This window comes from Sebastes umbrosus, chromosome 1 (genome assembly GCF_015220745.1).
Source record: "Sebastes umbrosus isolate fSebUmb1 chromosome 1, fSebUmb1.pri, whole genome shotgun sequence".
Classification (NCBI taxonomy): domain Eukaryota; kingdom Metazoa; phylum Chordata; class Actinopteri; order Perciformes; family Sebastidae; genus Sebastes; species Sebastes umbrosus.
The window spans coordinates 36,116,831-36,130,315 of NC_051269.1; the positions used below are offsets into that span (position 1 = coordinate 36,116,831).

The 13,485-nt window shown below is 40.2% G+C and overlaps 1 protein-coding gene and 1 non-coding gene across 2 annotated transcripts; both read left to right on the top strand.

Annotated features, from left to right (window-relative positions):
• The first annotated feature begins 215 nt into the window (after window positions 1-215).
• On the top strand, window positions 216-12,100 carry stimate (STIM activating enhance). The gene is made up of 9 exons (XM_037780384.1): window positions 216-464; window positions 862-1,277; window positions 4,339-4,387; window positions 4,473-4,568; window positions 5,684-5,805; window positions 6,057-6,169; window positions 7,376-7,453; window positions 7,681-7,824; window positions 11,767-12,100. The coding sequence occupies exons 2-9, from the start codon at window positions 1,052-1,054 to the stop codon at window positions 11,878-11,880; spliced, it is 942 nt and encodes a 313-aa protein (XP_037636312.1). The 5' UTR covers window positions 216-464; window positions 862-1,051; the 3' UTR covers window positions 11,881-12,100.
• On the top strand, window positions 11,413-11,485 carry trnar-acg. The gene has a single exon. It is a non-coding gene; the product is annotated as a tRNA-Arg (tRNA).
• Window positions 12,101-13,485: the final 1,385 nt, after the last annotated feature.

Sequence of the window (13,485 nt, forward strand, 5' to 3'; positions counted from 1 at the left end):
AGAAAGAAAGGAAGAAAAAGAAAGAAAGAAAGAAAAGAAGAAAAAGGAAGAAAGAAAGAAGAAGAAGAGAAAGAAAGAAATGAAGAAAAAAAAAGAAAGAAAGAACGGAAGAAAAAGAAAGAAAGAAAGAAAAGAAGAAAAAGGAAGAAAGAAAGAAGAAGAAAAAGAAAGAAATGAAGAAAAAAAAAAGAAAGAAAGAAAAGAAGAAGAAAAAGGAAGAAAGAAAGAAGAAGAAGAGAAAGAAAGAAATGAAGAAAAAAAAGAAAGAAAGAAAGAAGAAGAAGAAAAAGAAAGAAAGAAAAGATTTTAGCCTGCCTGGGTGTGTTTGTGACTACATTTCCCAGCGTGCAGTTCGGGGGGTGGTGTTACGCACTTACGCACTTACGTAGGGATCACGTCACACCACGTCTGTCAACATGAGTGGGCTCTGACTGACTGCCGGGCAGAGAAGCAGCTGGATGGATGTAGGAGAGCCGTGACCTGCAATTATTCATATATTACAAAATATATATTTATAAATACACAGACGAGCCGTTTTGATAGACGTTAAAGTCGAGAGGAACCTGCTGTTTTCAACCTATGAGATAAAAAATAGAAGTTTTCTAGCTTAGTGTTAGCTTAGTGGGACTGTTAGCTTGATGGCTAGCTAGCTAATAACGTCTTTATTTTATTACTATGGACGTTTATCTGTCGCTAAAATGTCACTTCCGGTTGACCTGCACTGTAATACACATTATAAATAAGTTATAACACTGGTTTAGTGTGTTTAAGTAGCTACATGGTGTGTTTAATACCAATATTAGCTTTAAACTAGCTATTGATGTTTAATGTCGGTTAACTTCTGGTAACCTTAACAACCAGAGATGAGTGCAGCATGGATGTGTGAAGCAGGAGGATGAGAGGCTGCTTCAGAGGGAGAGGATGTCACCATCTTTCACCCAACACTGTCCGGCTGAACGTATCGATTAGCTGACCAACAGAAGGAGGACAGGAGGACAGTACAGCTCCTTTATCAGTCAGTGTCGTCCAGCTCTTCTTCTTGTCTTGTCCCATGGCTGCTGCTGCTGTTAGTGGTGTCAACATGTTGGCAGCAGGAGCAGGAGGAGCAGGAGCAGGGCTGCAAGCTGTGTCCTTCACCAACACGTCGGTGCCTGCAGCCAGCCCGACACCACCAGGTACTGATAACACACGGGGGTGCGAGAATGGAGCCCTGATGGACTCGTTTGGGATTTTCCTGCAAGGACTTCTGGCTGTGATGGCTTTCAGCACGCTGATGTGTGAGTATGTGCGTGTGTGTGTGTCTGATATCTGACACCTAGCTGCTGATGGGGCAGGGCAATTATCCAATCAGATCACTGAGTTAATCAGATATTGATATCAGCTGATGAGGCTCATGCACTCAGTCTATAACAGGAAAAAGCAAACAATAGTAAGATTTGTTCTTTTTAAAGCTCAATGCAGGGCTTTACAGTTCAATGGTGTTCCAAGTTATTGGCTGTTGTTGTTAATAATATCTGCTACTTACTCTCTACACTTCCTGGCACATGTTTGACCTTTCCTGCTACATAATAATAATAATAATAATAATAATAATAATAATAACAATACTAATACTAATAATAATAATAATAATTAGGGCTGTCAATCGATTAAAGTATTTAATTGCATGATTGTGCATAATTAATCACTATTAATCACACTTTTTTTATCTGTTCTGTACCTTTTAAAGGGAGATTTGTCAAGCATTTAATACTCTTATCAACATTGGAGTGGGCAAATATGCTTGCTTTATGCAAATGTCTGTATTTGAGGTGTAAGAAAATGTCGAATATCGCGATATTATGGAGATAGACAGGAAGGCAATCCAGGCACTCTGAAATAGTAAAACAAGTGGCAACGAGGAATGAAATATATTAAAAAGCCTTTATTGTAGCAGCTAAATCATTAACAAGCCAACATGTTTCCACCACTTCGTCAAGGCTTAAAAACAAACAGACAAAGCGGATATGGCCTCACCTACAGTATATGGTATCAGCAACCACATGATCACCATAGTATTACAAATTATCACAAAGAAGAATATTCATTTTGCATCCATAGGCAGCTCAGTTTGAGAAAAAGTACACAATAGACATACTGTTACCATAACAAACAGACAAGTAGGACACATCAGACAAAAACACAAAACACATCACAATTAACCATACATAACCCATTAAAAAATTACCATCTGTCCTCTGGATTTACATCTCCTTAGCAGCACATTAATCATTATTTAGCACCAAGATGGACAAAAGCGTTCTTCAGCCTGATCCGATTAAATGTAGGGACTCTAAATTGCCTCTTGGAGGGCAGAAGTTGATACTCCCCATTTAAAACATGCGAGGGATCAGAAGAGATGCTGTTGGCAAGTCTGAGCATGCTCTAGTCATCCGCAGACAAAAACTGTCCTATTGTAGATGTAGAATAACATGTGCAAAGTAAGGTACACTACCTCAAGTGACTATTACAGTTGCTTCACCATAAAAGCTATAATCATCCCTCTTTACTGGGAGTGTTTTTATAAGAACTGGTTTTTGTGCATTTCAAAAAACTGATTTTTCACAAGGGTTGTGCACTAAGCTTGTTTAATCTCTCTCGGTGAATCATTTGGCACAGATTTGTTTCCAACTCTGGTAAAAGTGGCTTTACATTAGAGTTGAGCAGCCAAACTCCTTTTTATATAGACATGGAAAGATTTGCGTAGAAAGAAAAATAACACTTGGGCTTCATGGTTCCATTCAGTCAGTGTCTGGCAGCTGTGTGACCTAATGAGAGCAGTTTAGTGTGTCCCAGTAGCCTCGCAGCGATGAGGAATGTCCAACATTTTAGACCTTTCCTTTTTTCTTGAGGCAGCTCTCTGAGCAGGAGGAGTAGGATGAGGCCTCTGCCTGCGTCCACATCTCACACCCAGCTGCACACAGGGTGTGTTTAGTCTGAAGTCACGCTTGTGCTCAGAGCAGAAACTGAGGTCACAGCTCGCAGTATAGCTCGCCCGCATGAAAACAGAAAAAGCAGTTGAGTAAACGGTTGGGCAACACCACAGTATTTTAGTGATAGTTTTGAGGTTGTCGGATGTGTTCTCTGTGAATTAAGGGGCTTGTGTAGAAGGAAATAGTCCAGCTGAGGCATCACAGCAAGCTTTGAACAATGCATAATAACATGGTGAAGGTCCACTCTCATTATGCAGCCCTGTGTCACAGGAGTTAAAAGGCAATGGTAGTGGGGGTGTCATGAAAAACAAGACACTATTGTGAAGAAGAGCAAGAGCTTTATTTGTGCTGGACTTACACTGCTTTCAGTGGTGAGCCTTCTTGCATAAAACCCTTCTTACTCCTTCACACAACAGGATTCATTAAAGTGAGGTCTTCTAAAAAGACCATAACTGAGACACCCCATATATATGTACGTACACATAGTTATTGCAGAGTTTATCTTTGTAACACAAACAGGACTTATTTATTGGGGGCCGGGCACCAGGCTTCTTCTTCTTCTTCTTCTTTTTTCTTCTTCTTATTCTTCTTCTTCTTTTTTTCTTCTTCTTCCTCTTCTTCTTCTTCTTCTTCGGCTATTATTGCATTTTAAAACTTTTAGGACCTAATGATTTAAATAAGGGCTATTAGAGTGTTCATTGTGGGAAGTTGATTCACCTCAAAAAAAATTATCCGCGGAATTACAGACATCTCTTTCCCAATGTAAGTCTATGGGAAAAAGTATTTTTGGGCCCATTGGCGTGTGACGGACACGGAAGGTGTAGTACCACCGTTTGGCCACTACGAAAATAGGGATCAACGACTGGTGCTCTTCCTGGGGGCTTGCTCCTCCTCCTCCTCCTTCTTCTCCTCCTTCTTCCCAGGATGTCTTACTTCCCATGCATGAAAATAAACCAAACTTTGTACATAGGTACAGTCCTACGCCAAACTTCCTCAGCTGGCTTTGTGGGCCAATAGTCCTGATGGTGGCACTACAGCAACCGTCTAAAGTTTAAAACTTATCAGGCATATGTGCTACAACTTTGCAACTTCCACCAAAATGTAGACCCAAGTGACCAGATGCTTCAAGCTGGCAGGAATAATATGAAAACATTGGTGAATCCCAGAAATCAATGGGCACTAACAAAATAAGAACGAATCGTGGATAAGAACATTTGTTGTCTTATTTTTGCTTATTATTCTTCCTGCATGAGGCCCAATGTCACACAATGGAAACAAAAGATATTCTGTTTGATTGACTCTTTGTTTGTGAGAGTGATCTGTATTAAAATCCCACTATCTTTGTGGTGCACTCTTTCCTCCACAGTGAAACGCTTCAGGGAGCCAAAACATGAGAGGAGACCCTGGAGGATCTGGTGAGGCGGCTGAGCCAGCTTTAATTCATTTCTTTGCAAATGAATCCCGCTGGAAGCAAATCAAGCGTCCTGTTTCTCTCTGCAGGTTCCTGGACACCTCAAAACAGGCCATCGGGATGCTGTTTATCCACTTTGCTAATGTCTACCTGTCAGGCCTCACAGAGGCGGATCCTTGTTCGCTGTAAGTCCATCCTGTATTTGACTGTTCTCTTCTGAGTTACCTGATTCTGCATGTTACAGATAGATTTACCCCCAGGTGAATAGGGTAAAAAAATTAACTAATAGATATCATCATGAAACTTCCCCAGTTGATTACTTACATTGAGACAATTATTCTGTGTATTACAAGTTTTCTGAAATGTTATGTTTAAATATGCAAATTAGGCATTATTTTATCAAATGTGTTAATTTGCTTACATTTTCAGAACAGAAATCTGAACATTGGATAAAGCCAGGTTAAAAAATCTTGTTTCATTTTGTTGACATATTAGAGTTAAAGGGTTTTACAGAGGGAATGTTGGATATATGTTATTATCACTACATAAATCAGAAAAAAAACTGTCAACAACCATTAAAAAAAATCTGTTTTTGCCATGTTTTTAGGAATAAAATGTTTTATAAATCAGGCTATGAATGATATATGAACAAACCCCTCTGTAGAAACCTTCAGAATATTGATAGGAATGAAACTGGAAAGTGTGGTGCTACTGAAGTGCAGATTTCTGACTCAGTCTGAGAAAAAACTCATTTTGAGAAAACAGCCTTGAAGGACATAGATTGTAAAATTCCATACATTTTGAAGACACTAGAGTGTCACACTACGGAGCCGTTTTGCGAGTACGAGTACATGAGCACAGTATCAGACCGAATACCCGATACTGGTATCGGTATCAGTGCATCCCTACTTACATTAAGACATTTTTTTTGTTTTACAAGTTTTCTGAAATGTTATGTTTAAATATGCAAAAGAGGCATTATTATAAACTTGGTGAATTTAGGAGAAATCTACAGACGCAAATAAACACAGTGTAGTAAAATACCTAAATGTGTATTTTGGATGTTTTCTTTCCACTAGTCTGACAGAAGACATGTTACGGAAGCAAAATAGCCCACAATCTCAAAATTGACCCGTGAATGAAAAACAGTGTTTTTGCCAGTGGTGTCTCGCCTTAAAATGGAGGTTATTTAGATTAGTATACACAAAGTGTTGATTTCTAACTTGGAATCCCTCGGCTGTCCAGCAGGAAAGCTCTTAACTGCAGATTCAAATTACATTCACTCCTCTGTGTCTCCCAGATACCTCATTAACTTCCTGTTGGATGCGTCTCTGGGCATGTTGCTGATCTATGCCGGGGTGAGAGCCGTCAGTGCTATTGTAGAGTGGAGGCAGTGGGACTCTCTGCGTTTTGGTGAATACGGTGAGGACCTTGTGTGTGTGAGTGGTGAAATGGGAGCTCCAGCACATTCCTGTAATGCCCAATGGAGGGCAGTAGCTGCCCTCAGTACTGCAGTGCTGCAATGTCATTTCTTTCCTTCTTTTGTCTCTGAAACAGTTTGTGTCTCACTGAAGCAGTGAAATCTAATATTGATCTGTGCTACATAAGCTGTACACATACCTAAGCAGATTTATTTGACTGTAATCTGCCTGTCTTTTCCTGTGTGTGTGTAGGGGAGCCAGTGCAGTGCACAGCGTGGTTGGGCCAGTGTATCCTCTACATCCTCATCATGATGTTTGAGAAAGTCCTCATCATGCTGGTCCTCCTCATCCCCCAGTGGAAGAAGGTCAGAAAAAAAGAGTTGAATCGATTTGAAAATACCGTAAAACTTCATTTAAAAGCCGAGCCCCAGTTAGACACAGAGATGATCAACTATAAACAATATAAATTATAATCAGCACATAATGTAATAAAACCTTGAGCGCATAATGTAATAACAGTTTACAGAACATTATTACATTATAACCTCAGCAAAAAAAAGTTGAATAATGTAATAAATTTAGTGCATAATGTAATAATAATAATAATAAAAAAAAAAAGTACTCTCCTTGTCTTTTTACGGTACAGGAACCCTCTAGTTTTACAAGTGGAGGAGATAATTTAAAGCAAGGACATTTTCATCAATCAGTTCAGCCTCTTGGATGTGAGACTACAAGATATCCAGTGAACTGGACAAATGAGAACCTTTACAGAGACGATGCTGAATTTAATATACTGGTGATTCTTAGCATGTGAAATAATTGTTCAACACATAATTATTCCAGTTCTTCAGTACTTTTATTTTGGAGTATGGGAACCCTTCTTTTATTAAATACATGATGCAAGAGACACTTTACTATCAACCCAATGTTTATTTTGTAAATGTACAACAACATTTTACAACTAGAAACACAACAAGAAAATGATTACATTATGCTCTGAATTTATTACATTATACAACTTATTTTTTGTTGCTAAGTTTATAATGTAATAATGTTCTCATAATGTAATGACATTACATTATGAACAAAACTGTTATTACATTATGTTCTTATTAATACATTATGAGCTTTTGTTACATTTAAATAATGATATTATGCGCAGTTATTACATTATGAGTTGCTACACACTACTATTGACATTTCATGGTGCTTCTGCATCATGTGACGATGCAATTAGTGAACAAAAAAACACATGAGGGCTTTTCTAAATACTGTAGAGCATGCTCATTGATTTAAAACCTTCACAATCCCCTCAGCAAATCTGTTCAGCAAATCTTCACGTATGGTAAACACTTCTTTAGATTACTTTCCATTTGCAGACGGTATTCTCTTTCTGATGATCCTTAGTAGTTTCCAAGTTGTGGTGTGTGCTCCAGTGGACCATGCTGCTACTTTATTATTGCCTCTAGTGCTGATCTTTGAACTTTCTAGTCTAAGGCTCGGTGTGCTGTCTGTGTTGCGGTGTAAATGCTGATGTCTTAGCTTGTGTTGTATATGTTTGTGTGTCGCAGCTGGCTCACCTCAACCCCATACAGAATCCTGACCTGGAACTGGCCATCGTCATGCTCATCGTCCCGTTCTTCGTCAACGTAAGTCTGCTGTTACTATGTGTTTTCCTTTGCACCCTGATTTAACAGCTCTTGCTACACCAACGCTACACATGTCTAGTGAGATTCATACCATGGTCATTGTCTTGTGTGTGTATGAATGTAAAATAAAATCTTCAGAGTTTTGGTGTATAACAAAAACAATACTTCTGTTAATTCCCTTTGGGGGAAATATCATTCACCACAGTATTTTCTGTGTTTTCCTTTAGGCCCTCATGTTTTGGGTGGTAGATAATTTCCTTATGAAGAAGCACAAGACAAAAGCAAAGCTGGAGGAGAGAGAGGAGGACTCGCGGGGGAACAGCAAGGTGCGCTACAGACGAGCTCTCTCCCATGATGACTCAGAGTCAGAGGTAAGTCCCCCTGTAGTAATACAGCTGTAGGGTACACCAGGGGTAAGAAAAGATCACTAGCTAAACGGTGACTGCATTTACATGCACAAAATATTCAGTTTTTTGTCCTTATTCCGAAAAAGACAATATTCCTACAAAGTATGGAGGACGGAACCTGACAAAATAAAAGATAAATTAATAAATGACTCAATAAATAAATACATAATGAGGCAGAAATGCATAAAGAAATGTAAAAAGAAATGTATAAATAAAAGAATACAGAAATAAATACGTTTGAAGAAATAAATAAGGGGTGAAATGCAAAGGGAAGATCATGCAGAAATTGGGCAAAAGTGAAGTGAAGTGCAAAAATAGATAAATTAAAAGTAAATGCAAAAATAAATGAAAATATTAAGGAATTAATAAAAATAAATAAATAAAATTGAAAATTTGAATCAGAATGATCAGAAGAGTAAATAAATAAGTGAATTAATAAAAAGATGAATAAATAAAAAGGCAAACTTAAACCGACATATTGCTTGGTATTAATTCTGCACACCCTCAGTCTGAAGAGGAACGTGTCCTAGAGCTGTTATGGTTGCCTACTAGATCATGGTTTATAAGCTTGTAAAGCAGATGAGCCCAACGCAGAGCTCTGCTCCAGACACACAACCAACCATTCATACGCCCACCAGCACATGAAGTCATGACACCAGGCTTGTATAAAGCACATTTTCAAGAACATTTACCCTAGATTTTTCACCGGAATCTGGTTTCTTCCTTACATGTACGTATGTAGGGCAGCCCCCTCTTAGTCGATTAGTTGACTAATTGGTCTTTTTTGTCTTAAGCCGCCCACACATGATCAGCAGTAAAATCGCTCTAAGCTGGCTGTGCCATTGTTTTCCTTTGGGGAGAGCATACCGAAATCGCCACCGAGCGATGCGCTCATGGTTCAAATTATTTCAACTTTGACCGCGGTTTCAAAGCGCAACCAATTAGAGCAGCTGCAAATATTGTTGTTGCCTGGTAATGGTGAATGGCGTTCCTTGTGCTCTTTTTGGTGACATATTATACCTGCTGCCTCTGCAAAGCTCTGTGCACTACCTCGTGATGGGCGGAGACCAAATTTCGTATCATGTGAAGACAACTTTAGTCGACTAAGATTAATTTAGTAAATTCAGTGTTTTTGTTTTTTTTTAAAGCTTTTTAATGCAGAATGACTTATTTCCTTATGATCACATCACTGGTAAACACCAGATATAAAGTGGTGCTTTTGTGTGATTCTTTGTGGGGAACGTCAGTTTCACAGATCTGCCGATTAAATCAACTAATCGAGCGTTAGTCGACCAAGAATTTCTTTTGTCGAGGACAGCCTTACATGTTTGAATGCGGCCCTTGAAGTTTGAACTACCACACTGTTTCTGATCTTGCATTCTCCACACATAATAAAGCGTTCCCAGGCCGCGCCCGCTGTTTTAGGCATGTACTCTGGAATTTCTGGCCTTTTAAAGAAGACAGCGGTTGAAGTACCACATACTGTCTCTAGAGGGGATATTGTTCCTGTGGCACGATGTGATATCTGATACTGTGATTGTCACTGAGGACTTCTATCCAGTCCAGCACCTAAGAGGTGAATCAGGCAGAAGATGGAAGGACACTATCGCACTGACAAAACAACAAATGTATCTCAATCGCTATTATGTCTTCATCATAGTTATGGGCTGGTGTCATCAGTGCAATGGAGCTTTTTTTTAGTTCCTAGAAGGCTAGTACAAAGCAGGCTGCTGATTTCTCACAGGTATATAGTTTCATGTAGCTTTGAAACTCTCGAAAGCCACAAAGTTATGTTCCCTGACCGGGAATCGAACCCGGGCCTCGGCGCACCAGGGAGCTGTGAGTATCAGCGGTTGTTAGAGATACAACACCAACCCAATCTGATCTATTTAATATTAATTGGGGAAGGTGAGACACTGACTTAAGTTGGACACTTATATCACACTTATAATTAAAAACAGTGAAGCAGTCGGGTGTGTCTCACCAACACACAGTGTAGTTTTACTGCTTCATCAAATCTGTGAATTGAGAGGAAAAACTGCCATGGCCATTTTCAAAGGGGTCCCTTGACCTCTGACCTCAAGATATGTGAATGAAAATCAGTTCTATGGGTACCCACGAGTCTCCCCTTTACAGACATGCCCACTTTATGATAGTCACATGCAGTTTGAGGCAAGTCATAATCAAGTCAGCACACTGACACACTGACAGCTGTTGTTGCCTGTTGGGCTGCAGTTTGCCATGTTATGATTTGAGCATATTTGTTATGCTAAATGCAGTACCTGTGAGGGTTTCTGGACAATATTTGTCATGGTCTTGTGTTGATTTCCAATAATAAATACAGACATGCAGAACACGCTGTTGAACGGGCTGTAAAACATGTGATATCATTCTTGCTGTGGTCACATAATGAGGCAGAGATGAGAAGTAAAAGTCAGACAGAAGTCAAGAGGAAGTAATCAGGTATGCAGGTTTGGGTTTTGGCTGCTGATCTGTGTTTGCTGAGGGTGGCACAACACAGTGTGCCAGAGGTGCAATGGGTAAGGTCCTACCTTTGACTCCTGGCTGGCTCATGAATAAACCTGACCAGCATCACTGTGTTGGTCTGAAGTCTGAAGCAGACACAAGCTAAACACTGTCCATGACCATGGGCCTGTACTACGAAGTAGGATTTGGCATTAGCGAGGTAACTTCAGGGTTAACTCTGGGTTTTCAATCCTATGACGGTCGTTAACTTCTTACCGGAGTAGATCGCCATGGTAATTTATGCTGAACACATAATCTGCTCCGGAGCAGGTTATGTTCCAGATAAGAGATCAACTCGTGATCTCGGTTGTTAGGATACCCTAGGTATGTTGAACTCGCTTCGTGGTACAGGCCTCTGGTTTATCCAAAATAGTTTTACTTGGAAGTGTTTACAGTGGTCAAATGATTGTCAAAATCAAGGCCAGATTATACACTTTGGTCATGTCCTCATATAGTGGATTTGTCATCTCCCATTTGTGGCACAGTCAGCTTTTAGGTCAAACACTGAATCCAATTTGTGTCTGATGTCAAGTACAGTACAGTGACTCTGTCCCAGAGGGGACAAAAGCATAAAGCACAGAGTGGACTTTAAGTCATGTTCGCCTACTTTCTTATTCATTAAAAAAAACTCATTAAATTCAATATCAGATGAAAACACATGTTTAATTTTAAATTTGCAAACAGAAAACAAAAATCTAACTGCTGATATTTGTGTCTTTGTGCTAAAGAATTTGAGCAACACAGTGTTGTTTCTGGTATAAATAGTTGCGGCATTTCCTGTCAGCCACGTGTTAGTACGTTTTTAGATCACAAAAGGAAATGTAAAGCTGCTTTTCGAGGCATTTTAACATTTGAATGGTCAACGCAGTGCAAACAAAAGCCAGCTTCGTGGTGTGTTTCACTAGCTGCGTGCGTTCTGCAGCTGGCCTCAGAGAGCACGCTCTCAGCAGCATGCAGAGTGGTGGGGGAAGGGCTGAGCTGCACTCACACACACATAATCGTTTCTGCAGCAGTGAGCATGCAGGCGGGCCAGTGGCGCAATGGATAACGCGTCTGACTACGGATCAGAAGATTCTAGGTTCGACTCCTGGCTGGCTCGTTAATCTTTTCCTTATGGCTTAAATTAGGCTGAAATGCAGCATGCGCTGATGTTGATTATCAAAATAAAATAATCACTCAGGTTTTGTTGAGAAGAAACTAGCGATTGAGACCATAAACTCATGTTTACAATGTTTACTGAGGTAATAAATCAAGTGAAAAGCAGCTTTTTTCCATCCATATGTGCAGTGCAGTATTCCTTTATGGTGCTACCATGAACCTGTCTCCCACTCAGACAATTCGACCAAATATTTATCCGTCTCTCTTTCCTGTTTTTTTTAGATCCTTTTCTCAGCTGACGATGAAATGGATGAGTCGGACGAAGACGATGTTCGTCGGCTCACCGGCCTGAAGACGGTTAAGAAGAAGAAGCTTCGCATGGGGATCCCCGTTTGACCCGTGTGCCGAGCTAAACCGCTACCATCAAACGGTAGCTGTTCACCTCGCAGGCACACGCGTACATTCCCCGTACCTCCACAGATGTCAGCCGTGGGAGTCGACACAATCTCTTCAAACATAGGCTGCCATTTGATGACAGAAGAATATACTGTACTTCCCTTTACGTTTGACTCCTGGAGGACTTCTGCATAAACAATGTCTAACCTGGGATTTAACTAAACACACTGGGAGATATTTTTTGCGGTTATCTAGGTACTTCGGATCACTGTTGCATTTCGACATGGCGCTCTTGGGACGAGTGTTGTGTTTAAAGACACTGTTTGGGGAAAAAGAGTCCCACCATGAACAAACTTAATATTGTTAAATCCGTTATAATAGGAAAATGTTAACACTGATTTAATACTGTTTGGACTCCAGTGGTGTCATGTGTATGGGTGATCCAGGATCAGGTTGGTTGGACTAAATCTAAATGGCCACAACAGAACCAAACATCATGCAAACAGTTTGTTACATTTGATAGTCTAACGTGTCCTCTACAGTGATTGTATTCCTGATGTAGATTCCATGTAAACTTTGTCCTCTTGTTTTCTCATATAGATGTACCATCATGGCCTGTGATGTGTGTGAGGGTGGATGTGAGGGTGTGTACAGTTGGACACACCTCTAATTTAGAGGAGTTTTACATCTGTTTGACTCACCGTATGGACCACATTCACACAGAGGCCATTTTGCTCTTACGTCACCCTCAGGGTGGGATGGATCTCTGGAAAGTAGTCACAACTGTATAGCTATGGTGAAGCGGTCCAAACATTTAACTTGTGTACCACAGCTAAGTGCTGAAACAATCAAATGTCGACGGATAAGTCTGTAAAGATCCCCAAAATAATCCAAACAAAGGGATACAGCGACTGGATTGAAGGTTACATCCACAATGTTGAAAGAGAAACCACCGGCACTCGGTGTGCTGCTATCTGACATTAGCTAAGTTAAGTTGGCAAGTAGCTAACTTGCTAGCTAGAGTTGTTATAAGGAAATAGTGCCTTGGCTTGAAGAGGTGATGTTACAATTAACTATTTTGTCAGAAGAGACATCACCAGTCTGTTGGCCTATTAGCTTGATATATTAGTAAGTCAGGGCGAACTCACAAATTCACCTGGTAAACAAACACATAACGTGACCTAATGTTCATGTTATACGGTGACCAGACGTCCCGGTTTCAAGCTGGGTGTCTGGATTTGGCTATTAGTGCAATTCACTACTTTTAGGACCTAATGAAGGGCTATTCAAGTGTTTGTACTGGGAAGTTGATTCACCTCAAAAAGAATTATCCGCTGAGTTACAGACGTGTCTTTCCCAATGTAAGTCTATGGTAAAAAAGTATTTTTGGGCTCAATGGCATCACGTGACGGACACGGAAGTTGTAGTACCACCGTTTGGCCACTACGACAATTGGCATCAACGACCTGCGCTCTTCCTGGGGGCTCGGTCTGACTACTTTCCAGAGATCCTTCCCACCCTGAGCGTGACGACATAAGAGAAAAATGGCCACCGCAAGAATATGGTCTATTGATGCAACTCTTAACACTTTCCAGCACAGTTACA